This window comes from Thunnus thynnus, chromosome 14 (genome assembly GCF_963924715.1).
Source record: "Thunnus thynnus chromosome 14, fThuThy2.1, whole genome shotgun sequence".
Classification (NCBI taxonomy): Eukaryota; Metazoa; Chordata; class Actinopteri; order Scombriformes; family Scombridae; genus Thunnus; species Thunnus thynnus.
Genome location: NC_089530.1, coordinates 817233 through 842519, shown reverse-complemented (window position 1 = coordinate 842519; position 25287 = coordinate 817233). Strand labels below are relative to the sequence as shown.

At 39.6% G+C, this 25287-nt stretch overlaps 1 protein-coding gene across 1 annotated transcript in view; it reads left to right on the top strand.

Moving 5' to 3' along the window:
* LOC137196567 (neurotrypsin-like) overlaps positions 1-21509 on the top strand; it is a 35187-nt gene extending 13678 nt beyond the window's left edge. Inside the window, exons 7-14 of the mRNA XM_067609250.1 lie at positions 457-635; positions 4506-4647; positions 7629-7843; positions 12918-13059; positions 13644-13922; positions 14226-14348; positions 15195-15475; positions 17336-21509. Of these exons, the coding sequence (XP_067465351.1) occupies positions 457-635; positions 4506-4647; positions 7629-7843; positions 12918-13059; positions 13644-13922; positions 14226-14348; positions 15195-15475; positions 17336-17655 (1681 nt within the window). The 3' untranslated portion in view covers positions 17656-21509. The remainder of the gene's footprint in view (positions 1-456; positions 636-4505; positions 4648-7628; positions 7844-12917; positions 13060-13643; positions 13923-14225; positions 14349-15194; positions 15476-17335) is intronic.
* The last annotated feature ends 3778 nt before the right edge of the window (positions 21510-25287 follow it).

Below are 25287 nucleotides of genomic sequence, written 5' to 3'. Positions count from 1 at the left end.
CATTTCCTCCAACCAGTGTTACTAAAATATGGTGATTTTTCTCTTCTGCTTGATGCATGGCAGTATATGTTTGTGCATGAGTCACAGAACTTTATAATTCTTATAACTCTAACCCTAACCCAACTTACAATACAAGTCAAGTCATTTTTGCACTATATGTGACTTAACCAAGCAATAACACAATTCTGTGCCACAGAGTGTGCGTCTCTTGCTGTCTGTAAACTATTCATCCCCAAATTGTGACACATTTATGTTGAGACACACGTAAGTGTTATGCTTTTACATTGAATGATGTGTGATTTTCCCACTGGGTGCCTGGTTTCATGATGATTTCATAAAACTTTCCTCACAATGCAGACTCAATACAAACATCAAGTGCACCAACATACAATATACTGTTGTAAATTGGCTTTGTGTTCTCTATAAAAGATGGTGTTTCTTTGTCCTGACTATCAGGGGTGTGGCCAAGGCGTGGACATGGGCCCACTTTGGCCAGGGTTCTGGTCCCATCTTTCTGGATGGGGTTCAGTGTACAGGCAATGAGCTCTCTCTGGAGGAGTGTCCTCACAACAACTGGGAGCAACACAACTGTGACCACGTGGAAGACGCAGGGGTCTCCTGCAACCCATACACAGGTCAGAGCCAGGGAAGGAAACACATTAACTCACACACACGCATACATATACCATGGGAAGCAACTGGCCTTTAGTAAAACTAACACAACAAGCCAAACAAAAAAAAGGATATAAATCAGAAAAATTACTCATGTGGTTATATAGGCAGAAATCCTCTTCTATCAATCATCACTGTCAACTGTAGAAGTGCTGAGTGAAAGGCAATTGTATTTACTGTAGACTCTTGAAAAATGACATTTAAGGGCACTTAAGGGTTCAATATGCTTGAAACAAACTAGTTAGTAGAAATGCTTGTTGTTATACGCTTGGGTCACACTGGATGCGTGAGCAGCGCGTGTGCGTCATGGAACCTCTTGCTTTTCATTTCGGCGCCCATGTTAACAGGTTAGAGCGTGTCTCACGTGTGGCTGCTGCGTAGCGTCATCTAGAGATTCGAGGTCTCGCCTATTTTCTCTGCGTGACGCATGTGGTTCTCAGCAGAAATAGACAGGGAAAATGAGAAAGATAGGGCTGCCAGTGGCAGAAGCAATGCAACAGACACGCTGTCTGTGTGGTCGCTGCAAGTGTGCCAGACGCAGCAGTTCAGCGACACACATGCACACGCACTGCTCACTCATCCAGTGTGTCCCAGGCGATAGCCTCCTCCTGGCTGCATCCGCCTGCCTCCCTAATTTTTTTTCAGAAAGTTACAAAAATTGTTTGATGCAGCCAACACATTTTTTGGGGCACATTTTCTTTAAACTGTTATTTATTCAGGGTTCACTGAGACAAAGCCTCTCTTTTGCAAAAATGCTCTTATCACAATCACAGTTACACAAATTCACACCTGGAGGCTGCCCAGTCTGAACTGCTGGCCACTGAGCAGCTCCACTGGAGCAGTTGGGGTTAAGGGCCTTGCTCAAGATATTCTGATTCAGAATATCCAAAGTGCATGTTTGCTGCCTTGAACTACATTTCTCTGTAAACTGTAGATTGTTTGAACAGTATTGGAGAGTCTGTATTACAGTATTGTCAAAATCATGAAACATTTCCAGTAGTGAGCAGTTTTTTCCATTAAGTGACAGTGTGACATAACACCACATTCGTATATTTTGTTTTCTCTCGAAGGGATTAAACAAATCAGAAATGATTGCGCTACATCCCATATTCTGTTCTCCACTAGGCTGCGTCCTCTAATTCAAGAGAGAATCAAGCAGTGGGCTGGTTTGAAGGTACGGAGCAGACACAGAGCAGGACCAACAGGTGCAGATGTGTCCTTTGGGGCAGCTGACTTGTCCAGAGGTACACACCTGGTACAAGAGCTAGTCAACGGGGCGGGAGCTGGTCTGGTGCCGGTCTGGTGCCGGTCTTCTGTACTCTTTGCTCCACTCTGTCAACTTCATTTAAATGTCTTTATGTTTAAACATGAAAGGTAATCAGTATTAGTGCCATGTGTTCCATTGTTGTTTGTTCCACAACTGCACTCGCCCACCAAACATGTACACCAAGTGCATAAAAATGAAGGCATTTGTCCTGGTGTTGACTTTTTAATGGTGTATATCCAAAACTATCCGGTATGTAAAACACAGTGCAAACACATTGCAAAACCTACAACCAAAGCTTCAGGTTGTGGGAAGCTCCAGGTTATGGTTTGTTAAAGGTCCAGTGTGTAGAATTTAGTGGTATCAAACAGTGAAGTTGCAGATTTCAACCAACTGAATACCCTTCCTCCTCCCCCTCCCTTCCAAGCATGTAGGAGAACCTATGGTGGCCGCAAAACTCTAGAGCCAGTGTTTGGTTTGTCTATTTAGGCTACTGTAGAAACATGGCGGTGCAACATGGTGGCCTCCGTAGAAGGGGATCAATTCCCTCTGTAGATATAAAGGTTCATTCTAAGGTAATGAAAACATAACAATTCTTATTTTCATGGGATTATACACTAATTAAAACATACTTATGAATATTATATTCCATTTCTGCCAAGTCCGTTCCGCTAGGTCCACTCAATTCTACACACTGGACCTTTAAGTTCCCTAATGTAAAAGGACTTGTAAGTGGCTGATAAGTGGTGGATAGTTGTTCTATTTTGACATAGATGGCCTCCTTCACTCCTCTTTCAAAACACCTGTCTTCTCTGTGCAATATATGTACACTGCTGTCCTCAAAGGACAGTCCTTTGTCCCTTGTTCTTAAATAGTAGGTAGTAGACACCCACCAGCCTGACAGTGTCTTCAAGACTCTACAGCTAGTTCAGCTGTCCTTGACATAGAACCTCTAGATATCCTATGACTGAGATCTTCCCAGACATACAGTGGGGTCCAAAAGCCTGAGACCACTAGTCAAGATACTTCTATTTTGCATTTGTTTTGAATGTAATACTATTTTTTCATTACAAATGATAATATTAGCTTGACAATTTGAGTGAAAAGTTGAATGGAATGTACATGAAATTCAAGGAATTGGCATGTCCCCCTTTTGCTTTAATGACAGCATGCACTTGAGCTGGCATGGGCTCCACAAGTTTGTGCAAAACCTGATGACCCATGTTGTTGTTCTTGTGATGCCACAGAATACTTGGCTTTCTCAGTCTTCAAGTGCCCCCACAAAAGTTCAGTGGGGTTGAGGTCAGGTGAATATGAATGTGAAAGAAAGTCTATGACAGTCAAGACTCCTTGGTCTTCTTTGGTCTTCAAGTAGTTCTTGCAAAGCTTTGACGTGTGTTTGCGGTCATTATCCTGCTGTATGAATCCTCCTCCACACAGATGCAAACCATAGGGTACAGCATGTCTCTGAAGAATGGAGTGGTACTTCTCCTTGGTCAGGCTGTAGTCAATTTGCTGCATTGCTTGGTGTCCAACTCCAGAGTAGGCAAAGCACCCGCAGACTTGAATATTCCCACCACCATGTTTCACTGTAGGTATGATTCACTGCGGATTAATTCTCTCTCCTTTTTGTCTCCTTACATACACCCTTCTGTTACTGCCATACATCTCAAACTTGGATTCATCAGTAACTAGAACTTTTTTCCAGTCATCCTCTGTGAAATTCTGGTCATTCTTAGCCCACCCTGAGCCTTTGGTCTTGTTTCATCTCCTGAGAAGTGGTTTAGAAACTGCTACTTGTCCTCTGAGACCACTACAAGACAGCCTTCTTTTGACAGTACTTTTGCTGTTTGGAGTCTTGCATTCTGTATTTAGCAAATTCTGTATATGTGATGCAGTTGCTGTTCTATCTCTCAGGGACTAAGCTTGATGTATTGATATTCTAATCATGTGGTCACTTTTGGTCTACACTGATCTGGCTATGGAACTTTTAGTCTAGCCATGATTTGATGCTGAGAAAGCCCCTCTTTGCTTAGAATAACAATTTGACTTCTGACACTTTCACTTAGTTCTGATGCCATGTTTCCCACTATCACAATGCTACTTAGTAAGCAATGATCTGCTGGAAATTTGAGGCACAGCCATATTTATAACAGATGAACACTGGCTTCAAGTTGAGTTACTTGAACAAGCCTCTGATGAGTAGATCAAATCCACCTAAGTGTCATCTGAACACGTGCTTCAATAGAAGAGATACAACTCAAGGAAATCTGACCTTTTGTTCAAAGGAGTTAAGTTGGTCAATGTCACAAATTTGTTTAAATTTGATTACTGACCTAGAAATAGTGCAGAATCTTAAATATTTCTTCTTCATAACTTCTTGTGTTTTTAAATGTTTCTGAATCCTCAAAATTTCTGATTATTTCCAGGTTTATGTGAAAATATTAGAGATGCAATGTGGATCCCATTGTATATGACCATAAACACAGACATTGAAACAGAAGAGATTTGTCATGCACTCCCCTGAGTATGTGGTTTATTATCACTGTTTCCTTGTGTGTGGCTACAGATGGTGCAGTTCGTCTGGTGGGGGCAGACGGTCCGTGGGAGGGCCGTGTGGAGATTTACCACCAGGGAGAATGGGGCACTGTGTGTGATGACAACTGGACCGAGCTCAACGCCCAGGTAGTGTGTAGACAACTGGGATTCAGGTCAGTGCATCACTATATCTGAGTCACTACAGAACACCTCTGTGCTTTAGGCGCTTACCCTTTGATGTTATACGAATCTGAAATACAACCATGTGCCATCATGTTTGAAGATGTTCAATCTTGTTCAGTTTTGTTTATTGAGCCATTATTGGCTGAATGGCCATTCTCGAAGGTGAAGTGAAAAGCGTTTTGGTACACACAAAATGTGACGCAAAAAAGAGCCCATGATCACTGGGAAAGCTTGGAAAGTAGACCAACTGGTAAATTGAGAGCTTTGTCTTCAGGCTTAGTGTCATCTTTTGTTCTGAGGATGGCACAGCTGAAAGGATTATGGACATTCAAAACCATACTTTCTCTGGAGAGCATGAATGTGTTCAACAGATGTCATGCCAATCAGCCTATAATATTAAGCATTATCTTGTGTTCAAGTGGAAATTTTGATAAGGCAGTATTAAATGAAGGGCCTCAGGATTACCACAGTCAATAGGGTAAATCTTCTAGGGACCATGAATATGCATGCACAGGAAATTCCATAGCAAATTGACAGGCCCGAATCATCAAGTTAGAGACCCCTGGGCACAAATGTTTGATGGGCCCTTAGCCAACTTGATTTGGTATGATAATCATAATACTGTGTTTAATGTAGGTTATCCTCACACACACACACACCTGTTGCTGTCTCTTTCCTGTCTGACTGTCTTTCCTTTGTTCTCCTGCTCTGCTCTCTAGGGCCTGTCTCTGTCTGTCGATCTCTTCCTCTCCATCTCTCCTCTCTCTGGTTGCTGTTTTGATCTTTTTGTCCTCCTCTGCTCTCCAGGGGCTGTCTCTGTGTCTTCTCTGTCTGTCTGTTTGACAATCTCCTCCACTTTCCTCTACTCTCTTCCATTCTATCTAGTGATAAAAAAAGGATGCAAATGGCATAGATCAACCAAAATCTAACCTAATCTCCCATTTTGTTTTTTTTCTTTCTTTAATAAATCAGACATAGCATACAGGATGTATATGGAATAGTTCTAATTCATTATGGAGAGCACCGTACTTTATTGGAAAATGAGAAGTAACCATTGAAAGTAACCGTTACAATACAACTTGACTAAAAGCCTTAAAGTATCTGATTTTAAATGGAAAATAATAATTTTTTATAATGATAACACTATATTTCATGTAGGTTGTTCTCTCACACACAGAAACACCTGTTGCTGTCTTTCCTGTCTGACTGTCTCTCTCCTGTTCTCCTCCTCTGCTCTTCAGGGTCTGTCTGTCTGTCTGTCTGTCTGTCTGTCTGTCTGTCTGTCTGTCTGTCTGTCTGTCAGTCTGTCTGTCTGATGATCTCCTCCTCTCCTCTCTCCAGTTGCTCTTCGCCACGGATAGGCAGCCCTCTTTATCTTAAAAACTGAATGACAGTTACAACCTATTTCAGCACCTCTCGCCAGTACCGCTTCTCTCCATCCAGCTGTTGCACTAGCTTAGCTTTCACAATCTCGCTTCCAGTGCCAGATGAGCACTGAAGCAATGCTAACATGCAAGTAGGGTGTTCAGAGCTTTTCTCATGATCACACACACATTCGTTGTGCTTTCAGTCAGAAAAGCCAATAACAAATTGATTTTTCTTTGTTGAACAAACATGCAGACAAAGCAAAAAAAAAATACCTGTGGAGGTTGAATATATAATCCAGTCTCATGAAACAGTAGATCATTAGGGTGGGTGCGTACTTTACCTCTCAAGCCCCTATCAAAGGTTGAGGCTGGATACTTGCTTCTTCGGTTGTGAAAAGCAACAGGCCCTCAATTGATAAGGACAGTGCGGGCCTCTTCGTTGATTTCCCCTCACAACGCTGGCTTGGATGCCTCGTAAATCCGCCGCGATTGTGAGCTGCTGCTGTTACAGCTAGCCTCAGCTTGTTGTGGGCTGCTGCAAGCGCTAAAGGTAGTCCTGGATTAGCTTGCATGTCATCTTACTGCTGAACATTTTCCTCAACGACGTTGTTAATGTTAACAACAACAATGTTTTCATCCTGATTTCGTTTAATGAAAAATGCAGTAGATGGCACATTTTTTAACAGTGATGCCTCCCTCTCCTCTTCTTGTCCTTTTCTCATTTGCTGCACCCACTTCTGCTTGTTTCATTCATTTTTGAACTACTAACAGTCGGTTTGGGAGAGACAGCAGCATAGGGGAGAGCGGGATGAGGTGTAAATATTTGTTTCCACACCTGACCAATTATATCATTCTGTTTAGGTAAAAAATATATCAGTTTGCTTTTGATTGGTTATATATAGTGTCATGACTTGAAATTTAGATTTAAGAAAAAAACATTTCTTGTAAAAAAAAAAATTTGTGCTGCTTGGCCCCCCAAGTGCGTGTGGCCCCCTGGGCCCGATAGTTTGGCTAAGGGTGGTGCAGACCAACCGTCAGACGTCACAATCATTAAATCTGAATGATGGTTACATTTCTGTACCCACAAATAAATCAGCTAGTCATGCATATGACCTGCAGAGGCACATGGTTGCATATCTGTGATCAAATGGGTAAAAGACAAAAAATATTTGATGCCTTAATAAAAATAATCAAAACTGATGACTCATGATTACACAAATTTTTGCCTGATTCAGATACTTCACTTAAACAAGCATTAAATATGTCATTATTTATCATCTCCTGTAAAGAGATAATGTTGTGGTGTAGGTTTTTTAAAAACACTCAGAACCACCAGCATGCATAACACTTGCAGTCCGTAGAAAACTGGTTTTGCATCCCTCAGATTTGGGAGAAAATCAGGACAAATTGAATTAAATTTTTCATTGATCTGCAGTTTATACAAAATTCAGCTATTTCTTTCCTTTTTTCTCTTTCCGTGGAAATTAATTTTGTTTGCACAGAAGTGTTCTTTACATTTAACAATGTTGTGGTAGTGATGGTTAGATAATTTTAACAACTGTCCATACAGAGATAGAGGTTCTGAGCTCATGCCTTGTCAACAGGGGCCGAGCAGAAGTGGCTCCTGATGGGATATATGAAGAAGGTCATGGACTAATCCTGATGGACGAGGTGCAGTGCCTGGGGACAGAGGCCTCTCTACTGGCCTGCACCCATTCTGAGTGGGGCCAACATGACTGCTCCCACAGTGAGGATGTAGGTGTCCGCTGTGAGAGAGAAGATGATACCAATGAGGTACCAGGCCTGTTGCCTCCTATAGGTAAGTGCACATGGTTGGCATTTGACGAGAAAAGGCAAATCATTGTTTTTCCTGCTTGTGAGATTTGTGTGCATCAGTGGTGTGCCAAAATACAAATATGTTTTTCGGCAAAGCACAAAGAGTGGGTTTTTTATGAATATTTATTTTGTACAAATATTTAAAAAATGTTTTGTTTTCAGGAAAAAAAAAAAAGTCAAATACCAGCATGCAGTTCCGTAACGTCGCTATCTCAGTCTGTCTCCTCTGCTCCGCTGTTACGTCTATCAGCAGATCTCAACAAGGGGAATCACATCAACCTGCTACATGACGCACATTTCCTAATTTGGACATCATTCCCAGAGTTGGGGGTCCTCCCAAGGGACTCTCCATAACCTGTTTTTCCCCTTCTCCTCTCCACAAAGTTAGGTTGTAAAAAATAGGCAATAAATGAAAAGTTCAAAGCAATAATTGCCTTTGAAGTTCTTCCCTACACATTACATGGTGTGCTGTATCTGTGTTATGGGTGTTTAAATAGGTAGAGGTCTGTCTGCAATGAGGCAATGAGTAAAGTTTTAGCTCAGTAGTCAGCACAGTCTATGATCTATGATCAGAGAGACTCCAGTTTGAGACCCGGTGTGGGGACCTCCTTCATAAAGTGGTTTATTCATGAACACTTAATGTAACACTTTAATTTTCTAAAATTAAAAGTGTAATAAAAAACAAAAAGGATTTTTAAGCCTCTTTCCAATTTTATTCAAATACAAATACAAAAAGAAATATTTTTTCTGCCTCAACAAATATCTATTTGTTGAGGCAGAAAAAAGTACTGGGCTCTCTGCACATCCCTAGCGTGCATTACCCATCTTAAAGACCGACACTCCTCTGACCCTGACCAAGATGGCAGCTTAAATCAGAGACTCTAGTTAACCATGCACAAAACGTTTTAATTTCCCTGATTGTGGTTTGGAATACAAGATTCTCACTTAGTGTCAATTAGGTCAACATCTAATGCAGTTAAAGAGTGTAAAATTTTCACCAGGGCTTGCGAACCAACTACACACAAGATAAAAAGAACCTCACTGCCTGAATATAAAGACATGAGCAAGATGACGGATATAGCAGACAAGCAAGCAGAGTTTAAGTCACTCCATTCTGAGTTTGGGCTGAAGTTGGACAGTATAGATCATCATCTTGGAGATATGACAAATACTGTCGCAGCACTAGAAGGCAAGCTGTGTGAAGTTAAACAGGATGTGTTGGCACATACTAAACGCATTGAAAAGGTGGAGGGCCGAGTTGCCATGGCAGAAGATGACCTTGAAAGAACACAGGCCAAATTAGCCTCAGCTAACGTACTTTGAGATGAGGACTGACGAAGAATCGAAGTAGGAAGAAGAATCTGTATCTGTTTGATCTCCGAGAAGGTGCTGAGGGTACCCGACCACTGCTGGATTTTGTCCAGGACATGTTGCCAAAGTGGTTAGAGCTTAGTGCTGATCAGTCTCTGGTATTGGAAAGAGTCCATCACACTGTAGCACCGCCGAAACCTAACCATCACAGAGTGGTCCTCATTCACCTCTGGAAATTCCAAGACTGGGAGACTGTTTACCATCTCTCATCACAAAGAAACATCCTGCATGAGGGAGCAAAACTCGCATTTGTGCAGGATTTCTCGGCCAAAACAATGCGGCTCTGCCATGAGTTCTCTGCTCCTCTTTTCTTCACTGCAGGAGACAGAGGAATTTCATTGTGAAATACAAGCTGAAGGATGAATTTGTTTTGTAAACTACTGTCTTCTGTCTATGGTTGACCACCGGAAACAAAGACGGACTAACAGGACAGGCAATGTGAGTGTTTAAAAGTTTTAAAGCTTTAAAAGCTTTAAAAGTAAAAAGTAAAGAAAATGTAATTTTCTTGAACTGGTATGAACTGGGTCTTGTTTTGTTTTTCATTACATACACTAACCAAGACCACGCCAACAACAATATGAATTTGTAATAGTTTAACTGAGATAATGAAAGAGAGCTGAGATGTTGAATGATGGTTTGGTTGGAGAACCAGAGGAAGAGATTGGGGATGGAGGGATGAGGGGATGGAGGGAGGAAGGGGTGAGGGTTGAGGGATGAGGGATGAGGGTCAAGGAACATGGGATTGAGGGTTGGGGGGATGCGGGTTGAGGGATGAGGGGAGGGTCGACGATGGATGCATGGTAGTCTGTCAATGGCGGCGACACCTGATGGTGGGAAAGTAGGAGGGAACAAGGGGGGAGGTCGACACTGAGTGGGGGAGCTGTCTCATTGGTCCATTGGCTGGATAGAGCCCCCAAAAGAACTTCACATGGAGAGGTGTTCATGGGAGTTTCTAATGTTGTCCAGGTTGTGGCAGATGTAGGTTAGGTAAGCAGGGAAAGACCAGCGGTCGAGAATTTTTATGTTTGATCCGGGATTCCTTGTCTGGAAGCGACTGAAGCGGCTCCAATGCAGAAGGAGTGGCTAGAGTATGGTTCTGGAGAAATTGCTGACTTGTGCAACCAGGAACGCATTGCGACTCTGCCTGATTCAGTGGTGAGGAGCGGGTCTTGTGGAGAAGCGTGGTGGGCTAGTCATTGGTTATGTAGGTTTGAATGGGTTCCAAAGGGCTCAAATACGAATTTAAACGAAGAGAAATGTGGGGTGAGAGAGGCTAAGCTGGTCACTTTGCTTTGCTTAAGGTTAAATCTGAGGGTGTCTGGGAGTGGTGTCTTTGTCTCAGAAGAATGTATGGAAATATTGGATGTTGTTGCATGTCGAGATGGATCATAGTTGAGGGAAGAAGCTGTGAACTCATTGAAAATAAAGGACTTACAAATTATTAGAGCCAAATATAATAAATTATCAATAGACAAAGTTGCTAGAAGTTTAATGTGGCTTAAACAATCTTACTATGATCAAGGAGAAAAATGTGGAAAATTGTTGGTGGTCTGACAGGGCAATCAATAATATCATGACAGTTTGTATACAGAATTCCCAAATGACTTAGAGATTCAAAATTAATTCTTGGATCAGTTGCAATTTCAGACTTTATCAGAAAGTGGAAAACAGGAACTGAACAGTTGTCTAACAACAGAAGAAATATCTTAGGCCATTTGCAGTATGCAGAGTGGGAAAATGCCAGGACCAGATGGCTTTCCTATTGAATTTTCGAAGAAGTTCAGGAAAAATTTCTTGGCCCACTTTTGGCCATGTATGAGGAGTCCTATACTTCCATCATCCTTGAGACGTGCAGTGATAATTTTAATCCTTAAAGCAGGCAAACCCCCAACTGAGTGCTCTTCTTTTAGACTTATTAATTTACTGGGATGTGATACTAAAATTTTTTGTAAGGCCATGGCCAGAAGACTAGAGTCATATCTTCCACATCTTGTTTGAAATGATCAAAGTGGCTTTGTCAAAAACTGACAAAGATTTCATAATATTCGACCCGTCTTGAATATATTTTATGAAAACTATAACGCTAAAGATACAGCTGTGTTATCCATAGATGCATGCCAAGCCTTTGATAGGATAGAGTGGGGCTATCTTTTCAATGTGCTCCCAAGGTTTGGGATTGGTACAAATTTGTGGATCAAAATTTTATACACAGACGCAATTGCTGAGATACTAACCAATAATAATGTTTCTCAACCATTTCATCTCCAATGTTAGACCAGACAAGGGTGTCCCTTATTGCCATTGTTATTTGTATTAGCCATTGAACCTTTAGCTATGGCCATAAGTGTTCCTGAAGGCATCTCAGGTATAACTATTTGTGGTCATGAACATCATGTATCTTTGTATGGAGATGACGTCATACTGTTTCTAGCTTATTTAAAATGAAAAGCTCTATATTCAGCAAGGGTTAAAAAGTTAAAAACAGACAAAGAATCTTTTCTTAGAAATAACATATTAGTTTGGTACTCTGCAGATCAGCATGTTTGCAACACACCCATGCTGTCACAGTTCTGCCTGATATATGATAATAGTTGTTTTACACCTGGGAGGGCAGATGGTGTATTTAAGGTGTGGTTTAACAGAGGTGTGGAGAAATTTTATTTATTTATTATATGTAGAAGGTCATTTATTGACATATATTCAGCTGTGTGAAACATAAATATATTCAGAAAAAACATTTCTTTAAATACTTATAGCTGAAACTTTTTATCCTATCCACACCCTTCACCAGTCATTCATATGACTGGTAAAGATCAGGTCTCTTTGTTTTATGGTTTATTGTTAACAAATTCAAAAGATTCGTCTACCAAAATGCTAGAGGTATGAAGGACAATATTCATGAAGCAGAAAATGGCATGTTCTTACACCTGCCAGGTTAAGTCATATATAGTATGTCCCAGTGTTCTAGATACTTGTGTGAAGTGCAAGGGGGAAAAAGGTACATTAATTCATTGTTTATGGGAGTGTACAAACCTACAGCAATTCTGGAAGAGTGTGGTTGAATGTATAAGCCTTATATTCGGAAAGGATGTTCTTTTTCAAGCCAAACTCTTTGTTCTTGGGATATACCCTGAAGACTTTGTTGTGGCTCTGCAACAGTGGCTGCTTATTGACTTTGGACTTTTACAAGTGAGAAGGATAATTTCCACTATTTCCACTAGCATGGACATACATGCTATGGGAATGTGGACAAAGGAACTGGCAGCTTGTCTAGCTTTGGAGAAACTTACTTATATCATAAAAAGGAAAAACAAGAACTTTGCTTGGTGATGGAGCCCTTATATGAGTTTTTGGGAACTCATAATTTTGAATAATTTTGAACTGTAGGGAAACTATGCACTGCTGTAATTCTTTATTTTATTTGTTTGTTTTTGGTTTTGTTTTTTTGCAGGGTTGGGAATGGGTGCAAATATAAACACTTTTGTTCTTGTATCATGTTGATGTTTACATTTAATGTGGTAAAACTCAAAAAAAAAAAAGATCAACACTCCTCAGGATATATTGGCAAAGCATTAGAAAATCTCACAGCATGAACAACTGTCCTCCAAAACACAATATGCACTATGTAATCCAAAATGATATTGCCAGAAATGACATAAAATGTATTCTATAATGTCTGTTTGCAGGCCCACTGGTGCGTTTGGTTTCTGGAGAGAGCAGGAAGGAGGGCAGAGTGGAGGTTTTCATAAATGGCCAGTGGGGAAGCGTATGTGATGATGGCTGGAATGATGTAAATGCAGCTGTAGTGTGCAGACAGCTGGGATTCACGTTAGTATGATTACACCTTCTCTTATAGTTTGTCCTAAGAAAGCTAGACAAAACCTCATGGACTGTCCAAAATGGAAAGGAAGCATCATCCTCTTGGAAGCATGAAGCATGAAGCATTTTTTAGCCATGCTAGTAGCATTTACATGTTTATAACCATGTAGAAATCTTAACTAACAACCCAATTGAAAGGGAATAGAAATAACATACAGTAAGTTTAAACACACATGCTGTAAGTCTTGGTAGTCTTAAGGTGCTTCTGACAAATAATCAGTTAGTCACAGAAAAGGAGCATCAGGCAAAGTAACACTGCCTGGATTCCACCTCAGTTCTTTTCACAATCAAAATAGATGACAAGCAAAACCAGAGCCAAGTAATGTTTCAACACCAAAGTGTGTTTTGTAAAAATATATCATTTAAAACATGTGAGGGCTTGAATTATGGCATCATGCATGTGTACTATCACAGTAGAAAGAAAGAAAGAAAGAAAATGGGAATCTGAAAATAATAAAAATGTAAAGTACATAATACAGAAAATCATTTAACAAATGCTGCAGCAATGATGCATGTCTTTGTTGTCCCACCAGTGGTGTGGCTAAAGCTCGATCCATGGCGTACTTTGGTGAGGGTCAAGGTCCCATTCATCTGGACAACGTTCAATGCTCGGGCAATGAGTCATCTTTAGGCCAGTGTGCAGCTGAGGGTAGAGATGGCCATGATTGTCGCCACAGTGAGGATGCTGGTGTTATCTGTGATTACACTCTGGATCCTATGGGAGAAGGCACCCTGGCAATGCATACCTGTGGCCTGAGACTCAATAACCAGCGTCGGCGACGCAGGATCATAGGAGGAGATAAGTCACTGAGGTTAGTATACATGTACCCATACAGCACTCTGACTCCAATGAAATCTTAATAGATTCACATACACTCACAATTATCTAAACTGGGTAACACAGGTGATATTAATTATCCTGTCTGACTTAAAAATGTGGGATAAGAGTCTGAATCTAATGGTGAAAAAAGAGAATAACTACCATAGAACAGTTTGGTACATGTGTATGATATAATATAATGAATGTGTGTGTGTGTGTGTGTGTGTGTGTGTGTGTGTGTGTGTGTGCGTGTGTGTGTGTGTGTGTGTGTGTGTGTGTGTGTGTGTGATTTCAGGGGTGAGTGGCCCTGGCAGGTGTCTCTGTGGCTCAGGTCTCAGTCTAAAGGCAATCATCCTCTGTGTGGAGCGTCCCTTATAAACCCATGTTGGGTTGTGACTGCTGCCCACTGCTTCAAGAGGTAGTAGACAGCACCCTCTGATGGTCACTTGTTTCCATTACAGACATTACATAGATAAAAATAGGATGCGTCCCTCTCCAGCTATGCATTAATAAAGGATATCTCCAGAGGATATCTCCAATGAGGAAAAGTATATTAAGGTATATTTTTGGAAGCATTTTAGTATACTTTCATGCACTGAAAATAAGCACACTTACTTTGTGTTAAATTTAAATCGCTTATGTTGAACTTTGTCATTATTGTGCATAACAAAAATACACTAATATTTAATTTTTAATGGATTTTCAACATAATGCAAACACACTGAGACTTGAATGCACACATACAATTGTTTTTTGTTTGCTTATACTGTATTAACAATGCTCTCAAATTATGTCATACTAAAAGCACTACTTAAAGTTCATGTATTATAAATTGTTCTGAAGTTGAGTTTAAATATATCAACACCATACAAAGAATATTTTTAGTAGTAGTAATTTTAAATATAACAATTTTTACATATAAACAGAGTACAAAGCACATAAGTAAATCAAATAATAATGGGCCACATAATCTTCACTAAAACGGACAAATATTTTGGCAGGATATGTAAAATGTAGGCGCTCTGTAAACTGTAAACCTTATTTGGTTGCATTGTTTACCCAATACATATTTTGAAACTTATTATTTCACCCACACAAGATCAATATGAAAAGTCTAAACCACATTTTTTAATTGAGTCACTCAAATGTATAAGTAATTAGAAATCCAATCTGCTAACTAGTATTAACCTTGTTATTTTGACAGCATATTAAATGGTGGGCATTTCTGAAGACTATTATTTCAGTTTTTTCTTTGCTCTTCCAGGTTTGGCAGAGACCCAACTCGCTATGTGTTGCGCCTGGGTGACTACCACACTGAGGAGCAGGACGACTTTGAACGTACCTTGTCCCCCGAACGCATTGTTATCCACAGAAAGTACCACAGTCAGGGGTGGGAGTACGACATCGCTTTGCTGCGACTCAAAGGCACAGAGGGCAACTGTGTGGCATTCAACCCTCACACTGGTGCAGTATGTCTGCCAGAGCCAGGCAACAAGTGGGAGAAGAGGCCTGCTGCCTGTGTGATCACTGGCTGGGGCATCACAGGTACATCACTGCTCTGACTGTCATATGTTGATCACTGCCCTCAAATGGGTCAAGTGTTTCATTACACTCTTGTTACAAATTGGAGAAAAATATATTACCTTTGGTATCTTAATCAACTAATGACGGCAACTTAAAGCTATGTAATTATTCTGCAATAAAATGTTGAAAAATGACCAGACCTATGTTATATATTTCGTTGAGTTGTGTACTTAAATTATCCCAAATGGCACTGGCACTGTGGTGGTCTGCCACATTGCGTCTACCAAAGAGTATACGCAAACAAGATAATACATCGGCGTTGTGGTTGTCTGCCAATACCTGTCATAACTTGACTTTTATTCAGTTTTAAACCACAGTTTACAATAAACTCTTTAGATCTCTTAGATCTTTAACCATATATTTTAACTAAATGAAGGATTTTAGTCATTGGACATCTGGATCTTAAGTTATCAAAGAAACAAGCTAAGCAAACGTTAGCAACAGCTTGGCTAGCAGCCCCTCCCAGACGTCCTCTTTCCGCCGAACAGCGTTGGAGAAACACCGATTTTCAACATGAAACTGCTTGACTCACTGTTTTTACAGTTTTATTCCCCGTGTTTTGGAGAGGAGGAGACCTCTGCAAATTTGGCTCATGGTAAAAACCTGCTGACCGTCTGTATCTTAAGTTAGAGAAACAAGCTGAGCAAATGTTAGCAGCTGCTCAGCTAGCAGCCCCTCCTTACGTCCTGTGCCCACTGAACAGCGCCAGAGAAACACAGATTTTTTAAGTGAAACTGCTTTATTCACTGTTTTCACCTGTTTTAATCACCGGGTCTGTTTGTTCTGGAGTGGAGGAGACCTCTGCGGATAATTCGGCTCCCAGTAAAAACATCCTCAGTATGGTTGTTTAACAATAAAGACAATAATTCCTATGATCCCACGCTACTTCACACCGTCATCAAACTCTGTCTTTTGTTATTGTTTTGACTGAGAGAACCCTAGCAGCAGAAGTTACATATTGTGCATTTAAAAGAACATTATATCCATCTGGTATACATGCCTGTAGGCTGTGAAGCTTGACATCAGTTTGAGCTCTGGCAAAACAATTCAGTGTGATGTCAATCTGGCAAGGCCCTGCATTGGTCAGTCACTTACATGGAAACGCACATTCCTGGTGGATTACTTTGTAACGTGAACAGATATTTCTATTGTTTACCTTGCGATCATTGGGACAAAAGATAAAGTAGTTGCCAATGTGATAAGTTTCCATAGTTGCAAAATCCTGTATGTAAGTATTATAAAGGGCTTCTGAAAAACCTTCAGATTTACAGACCTGTTACTCAAACTGGACTTCCTGGATCGTATTTTATATCTCACCAGTACAGAAAGCAACATACCCCCACCAATGCAGCCCTCTGTGTTGATTTAACACAGGGGTGTTTTTGGTCTGAAACCCCGCTAATCCACAGAACACAACATTTTTCATAGGGACTATTTCGTCAGTAGAAATAGTTCCAATGGAAGGGTCTATGGATTATTTAGAGTAATCAGGATATTGTTTCTGCAAAGCGCTGTTGAATTTTTTAAAATACACTTTTAATTGTTGTGAGCAGCACAGATAAGAGAAATATAATAATCTCACAGAAAATGTGAGATAAGGGCTTTAATAAGGGCTTTTGTCACCATAAACATACATTTTAGAAATTTTAGTAATTGGAAAAAGTAGGAACCACTTACATACATACATACTCAGTTTTATTCCCTACAGTCTTCCCACATTTTTCAATCCAACATTTGCATTGGTATTGCATACATCATAGCTAATACTTTGGTATTACTCTCCTGGTAATCAATTTTTTTCCTGTCTGCCTCTGCTTTCAGACTCAGAGTACTCCCGCACGCTGCTACAAGCCTGGGTTCCCCTGCTCCCTGCTTGGAAGTGTAAAAAGAGATATGGTGATCGCTTCACCAGCCGCATGCTGTGTGCCGGGAGCCTATCAGAGCACCACCGTGTGGACAGTTGTCAGGGTGACAGTGGGGGTCCACTGGTTTGCCAGGGGGAGGGGGGCCGATGGATGCTGACAGGAGTCATCTCCTGGGGTCATGGCTGCGGTAACCCCTCCTTCCCTGGGGTGTACACACGGGTTAGCAGGTTCCTGCGATGGATTGACAAAGTCATCAACAAACCCTACAAGAACTGATGATGGGGAAGAACACTTTGGATTACCAGTGTCATTAATGTCATTAAGTGGCTTCAGGGCTGGTAGCAGTAGGTGTATGCCTAATGGCCTTTGTGTCTGTGTCGTGCCTCCTGGACTCCTACACCAAGCACTTCAGTCTTCTGTTTCTTTATCCCCCATCACTTCAAAAAGCATGTAAATGGCATTATGCTCTATATTATTTCCATGGTGTGGACTAATGTCAGATTGCTATACACTAGGAACACTTGTGTTGTGCCATATTGTGATGCAGATTTTACATGAGTAAAAGGGTGCTTATTGATGATGAGTTGTACATTTGATGCTCCCCTAAACTGCAATATATGCCTTTGTCTTGCTCCTCTTCATCTAACCAGTTGGTTATTTGAAACAGCTGCTTATTTAATTGCTTGCTTGCAATAGGTAAGCACTGAATAATGTCAGTCTCTTCCTGTGTAGACAATGTTTTTATTGAACAAGAAGTTTAGGGTTCTGTATGCTTCAAACAAACAAGTTTGTGCAAGTTTCGTCTAAACATGTCTGCAGGCAAAAGTGTGTATAACTGTTCCGAATGGCCACACTTGAAGGAGGGGTGAAAAGCCTGGCATCATAGTGAGGGCTAAGAAGTGATGAAAAGTGCACACTTTCAAACAATCATCTGCATACGTGGCCAATCACTTTATGAGGGTCACATGATTGTCCAACTGTCAGTGTCAGAGAGCTACAAATATGGTCAGATGTGCCCTCTCCTCTCCAATTCCAACATTGCTAAGATATAGGCGGAGGGGTTTCAGATGCTGTTCAACAATCTGACAAGCACTTTGTTTGAAGCATACTTTCAAACTTTAGTAGTGCTACCCTCCTGTCCCTACTGACAAATAAGGTTGCACTGCTTCACAATAATAGCCTTCATGTGGTTTGTCGGTGGAAAGCTTTTCATGTGGAGCAGCAGCAGCATCAGTTTTACTCAATAATTATAGCTCTAGTACAGCCAAGGTGAGTGACCAATGAGTAACCAATGAGGCTGCTGTTTGTTGGATGAAAGGATCATCAGGAACATAGGAGTGAAACACAACTTGCAACCAACTTGAGTCCTCTGCTGTGAGGCTGAGTGGAAATGCATATGATCATGGCTAGCTACTAAAGGTCTTCATGGGTCCAACTCTGATGTTCACGATGAACATGATGTTCCACCAATTAAGCTCAAATTAGACTTTAAACCTGTCATGTTCCTTTTCATTTGGTGCAAAATGTTTGACCCAAGGACCATATGTGGACTGGACATTAGTGAACACGTCTGGCACTTGGTGCCACCATAGGCACCCAGTGCCCAGTAGTATCACTAAAACCCCAGGTGCTTCCACTATTAACATATAGATGTTTTTGTAATATAGCGGGACCCTGCCCCACCTTATTACATTGATTTTAATTTGGACCCAGCCTGAGTGGGGTCTCAGATAATAGTAACCCCAGTGGACTCATGAAGACCTCTACTTAAATAGTGCTATACTAAGCTAGTCATGTGAAAAGCTCAATGAAATTGCACTAAAATGCATGCCTTACAATCACATTTGGTCACCTGTAAATAAGAACTTCATGCAGGCAGGCAGAATGACAGTGATGGGGAAAAAACAAAAATCTTTGAAGAATGATATGTTTCAATAATGAATTTGTTTTTTATTTGTTATTTGCTTAATCAACATTCCAAGTGTGCATCTCTTAACCAAAAAAAACAGGTCAAATCATTATTCATTATTATTCTAACCATGATTGTTGACACATTTCTTTTTGCTAAGATTTAACTTATTACAGGTCTACAGTTACTGTCAACTACTTGACAGTTAAAAATGTAAAAAGTTTTTTAATGTTTTAATGTTGATTTTGTTAAACTGTATTTATTTAAGTAGTGTTAATTCTCACATGGTCACATTCCACTTTACGACTGGAGAAATGTAAACATTGATGTAAGCAGCCATGCTTCTGGGACATTTATGTGCCTCAGCTACAGAACATGTATTCAACCATAAAACTCTTAACAGAGACTAGCTGGCTAGTCTCTGTAAAGCTAAATTTAAAAAAGAAGCTTTTTGTTCATTTTGGAGGTGCCATTCAATAAATGTTTCAAAACAAATTATTAGTTTCTCTACAATTCTAAACAAATTCCCCCACAATGTATGACCCATACTCTGTAAAACTGTAAAATTCTCAAAAGAATCCTACAAAAATACCTGCACTAATGGCTTACATGGTCAATTCACTTTAATGTACATTTCCACAACACTAATTCCGTTTCTCTGTTGCTCTCACATTTTCTTTTTAACACAAATACTGTTCTCACTAGTTAATTTATTCTGATCATTGTACTTTGTTCTTTCTCAATGTTCAATTGCTCTTAATGACACTCAGAATTTCCTGCAAGTGTTTAATGTGAAACAGATTGAGGAAGGATTAAGTTTGCAGACAGCAAATTAACACAACAGAATACAGGGATAAAAAAAAAAAACAGTATATGTATTATTTGTTGCCTTATGCACACATAGAAATACAGAAACAAAACAAAGCAAAATTAAGCACACACTAAGGCACTTAAAATTAATCCATCCAAAATTAATCCTGAGTAGAATACATGTAAATTGAAAATAAATGATCAAATAACATTTCACTGATTAACTTCATATAGTTGTGTGAGAGCTCATGCTGTACAAAACAGTCTGCAGGGTTTACACCAAGGAGGATTAATTCCTCCTCTTCATCATCATCATCATCAAGTCCACACACTTCACAAAAGTAATAAATGATCCCCAAACTTTTCTCTAACACAAAAGACTGAATAGCATCTGCCTAGCCCATTGTGTAATTGCTCTGTTAGTCTTTTTCTAAAACAGTGCAATCAATTATTTAGCATTTAGAAAAAAAGATCTATCATTATTCATCTTCCTATGAATAAAATTGTGTTCTTCTGGATACAACCCTAAAATAAAAAACTTAGGATGCATTGGAATGCTTTTAGAAATAATCTTTTCCACTTCATTTCTTACCTCCTTCCAGAGGAGTTCTATTTTTCTGCATTGCCAAATACAGTTTAACAATGTCCCATTCACTTCGGTGCATTTAGTGCAGAAATCTGAAATGTTTTTTATTATATTTATCCAGTTTTACCAGAGTGACATATGTTTGCATTTACAAATTATACTGTATTAATCTGAGTCGAGTACTTATTGACTGAGCATGAATCTCAGTGCAAGCCAATGACAAGAGTTATCTATGGAACTGGATAACAATAAGTTCTAAAATTCTGATATAACAGCTTCAACTAGACTGTCCATAATCACCATTTTTTCCTAAATAGATTTGGGGGTGTTTAGTTAGTTAGCACCCTATTTCAGCTTACACTAATAAAATTTAGATTTTTTTTTTTTTTCCAAATGACGTCATGTTATCTGTGTTACATAAATACAAATCTTGGATTTTTTTCCTGTCCGTTTGAACAGGGAGAATGGTTACTAGAATATAATTAAAATGCAGAGAACCTGTGTCTGATCAGAGCCTGGTTCTCACTTTAACTCAGGTACATAAAGAACATACCCACTATTTGAAAAATTAGGATAAACAAGAAATCTTGAATTTCTGGCCAGCACTTGTTGTTGGATCTTGTATACTTGAGAAAAACTTCTAGTTTTCATTTGAACTAGCGCATGGGCTGTTAATAAGCTAAATGGTGTTGAAGCTGAGATACCTCAGACCTGGACCTGCAACATTTTATTGAATTTTCAATTGTCACTGTACAGTAAAAGTGTGAGAAAATGCTCATGACTCCTTATTTTACACTCATATGCTCCCCAGCTAGAGACTGTATACTGATAGCTTTACCCGCTGATATAAATTACTTTCTATCATTTATGTCTGTCATCTTTAGTGGATGAAATTTATCTAATGTGCTATGAATAATTGCCACTGACACCAATGAGACAAAACATACATACACACGTCCTTGTTTATACATGCCTTCTATAGTTTAAGTCCTAATTATTAGTGAATATAATGGTCATACTTTACTTGTATTGCACAGTTTGGTCAGCAGTGTACTGTAGTATCAAATTACTTCAGAATTTCAGTAAAAACTCTGCAGAGTTACCAGAGATTATAAATGGTTTAGTTTCACGAATGCATTCTTTTAAAAAGTGGCTCTAAACAATCAGTTTTTACATATAAGTCTGAAGACTGGGCCCTGTTCTTCGTACGTGAATAAGCGGGTTATTCAGATTAAAATGTTGACAATTTGACATGAATCTGGATTCTTTGGTTCTTCGAAATTGTCATGTTCATCTGGAACTGTTGTAAGAGTGACAAGTCCTTAAGACCACACCTGCTAAAGTGCAGCTCATTGACAGTTGGCTGGATCATGATCATGACTTTAGGGTGAACCCCAAACATGAACTAATTTTCAGATAGAAATGAGTTTTCGGTTCTGGAACAGCTGATCAGACTTTGTTCAATCAGCAGAGGAGCGCCCAATCCCAATGTCCACACTCATGGACTCACAATATTATGTTTTATTCAGTGTTGTTATCAGCTGTGGTTATTTTTGTTTGTTTGTTTGTTTGTTTGTTTTGTTCTGTTTGTTTGTTGGTTGTTTTTTTTTTACCAGACTTACATTTCCTTAATGATGATGCAACTGCAACTGAAGATGATAAATATAGGAAGAGATTTATAAACAATATATAGATCAAGACAAAGAGACATGACTATAAGCTCACAGTCTGATCCAGTAATAATGTATTTGGTGATTTGCACTTGAAAAGACGTTAAGGTTAAAATACAGATTTACAATCCTGCTCACTTGGAAATATTAACAAATAATGTCCAATATTATTGTATTTTTATTGTATTTATTTATTGGGACAGTGTACAGTTTTTAATATAAAAGATGCACTGCACCAGAGTTAGCTCAAAGCCAATTTACATCCACAGTCCCCCACGATCAAAACATACAACAGCACAACAATAAACAGTACAAAGCAAAAAAGACACAGAACACACCATACAAAATACAAAATACAGAGCTACACACAACAGCATATCACATACACCCACAATGTCAATTAGAAATTAATAATGTAAACTTGTAAAATTAAAAGGAAGACTACCTACGCTAATGAGAAGACCATAGATGGAGTTTGGACACGGTGGTCACAGAGCTGATTGGTCTTTTGTAGATTTTTTTAATTTGGCCTTGAATGTATTGATTGAACTGCAGTTCTTCATATCATCAGGTAGGGCATTCCACTGAGTTGTGGCTTTCACAGAGAAAGCTGACTGTCCAAATGCAGTGCGACAAAATGGTATGGTACAATCTTGTATGGAGGATATTCTGGAGGATCTAATAGAACTTACTGAGCAAGTGTACACAAAGTCACATAGTGGAGGAGGGGCCAAACCATTTAAAATTCAATCTAAAATCAATCTAATTCAATCTAAAATCCAATCTAAAATTCAAAAGCTTAGTAAACTGTATTTCTCCAGTACCCTACAGTGATGGAAATGCTGTTTCTCCAGCCTGCCCCCAACATGTGATGCAATAAGACATATGGGAAAGAACTCAGACTTAGAGTTTAGACATCAGAACCATTTGTTTGACACAAAGTCCATGCCCAGAGATTGCCTCCCCATTGGTTTACATTGTAAGGTGTGATGTGGCACTACAACTTTCAGGGCTTACAATATCTAAACCGTTCGAGTTATTACAAAGTTTTTAACAACTTTTGTTCAGCACAGTGTCATAAGTCATGTATTCAAGTTTGAAGCCAATACCATTAATGCCCTAGGAGGAGATAGCGTTTCTTGGGGGTCCAAAATTGGCACAAAGTCATACTTTCATATTGCAGACTTCCTGTTGGATTTAGGTCAGGGGTGTTGGCATATGATTTGTAGGTCTTGATGAGACGAATAATTGAGTTTTGGTTCGATCTCTCTACGACATTCCTACGGGCCGTGGCAGCCATATTAGATACATAGGTGACGCTATAGAGCACATTTTGGCACTTTGGGGATTAATTATTACATTTTATCAAATTTTTCACCAGACCTGATGTGTGTGCCAAATTTGGTGAGTTTTAGAGCATGTTTAGGGGGTCAAATTAAGGGTTTAAGTGGCGTAATAATAAAGAAAGAAAAAGAAGAAGAACAAGAACAAGAAGAAAGAAACAAACACACGAAATACAATAGGGTCTTCGCCCCTTTGGGGCTCAGGCCCTAACAAACACACAAAATACAATAGAGTCTAAATAGTGAAATAACCATTTGGACTGTCACCAGAGTAACTTGCTACAACTTTGCATAGTCAAGTCAAATCTTTGTGAACACCAACTTCATAGGCTATTTTTGAGAGCTGAATGCATTTTCAAGTGTGTGTTGAAATACATATACATAGATAGATACAGGGGGAAACCACATTCATTAGGGCCTGAGCCCCAAAGGGCGAAGGCACTATTGTCTTTCGTGTGTTTGTTTGTTTCTTTCTTTATTATTACGGGACATCAGACCTAAATTTGACCCCCTAAACATGCTCAAAGACTCACCAAATTTGGCACGCACATCAGGTCTGGTAAAAAATGTGATAAAATGTAAAAATTAACCCCCAAAGTGCCAAAATGTGCTCTCTAGTGCCATCTATGTAACTAAATGCTGACACCCCTGACCTAAATCCAACAGGAAGTCCACAAATAGCATTTCAAAATAAGACTTGGCCTCAATTTTGGCCTCCAAACATACGCTATCTCCTCTGAGGGCGTTAATGGTATCGCCTTCAAACTTTGATACATGACTTATGACACTGTGCTAAAAAAAAGTTGTTAAAAACTTTGTAATAACTTGAACAGTTTGGATTTTATAAGCCCCAAAAGTTGCAGTGCCACATCACCCTTACAATGTAAAGCAATCGGGAGGCATGACCTTTGTGTCAAACAGAGGCTTCTGACATCTAAACTAAGTCTGACCACTTTCAAACCTGCATCAATGGATTCGCAATGAAATTTCCTACAAAAAATATGATTTTTAATGTAAGATTTGGCCAAACTCATGGGATTTATGAGGAGATTTCACAAGAGGTGCACTTTAACATTCTCCTCTCCAACTGAGAGGGAGAGAGAAGAGGGAAGAAAGGGGGGGAGGGGTGTGTGCCACACACAGTGGAGGCTGGTCCATAGAGGCAGAGGAGCTTGATCCTCCTCTATTTTTTGAGAGGCAAGAGGGAGATCAAAATATAAAAAAGAATATTTGGTTGAAATAAACCATTACCAAATCTCAGTATTATTAGGGCCTGACCCTATTGTATTTCATGTGTTTGTTTCTTTCTTCTTCTTCTTCTTTCTTTATTATTACGCCACTTAAACCCTTATTTTGACCCCTTAAACATGCTCAAAAACTCACCAAATTTGGCACACATATCAGGTCAGGTGAAAAATTTGATAAAATGTAAAAATTATCCCCCAAAGTGCCAAAATGTGCTCTATAGCGCCGCCTATGTATCTAATATGGCTGCCACAGCCCGTAGGAATGTCGTAGAGAGATCGAACCAAAACTCAATTATTCGTCTCATCAAGACCTACAAATCATATGCTGACACCCCTGGCCTAA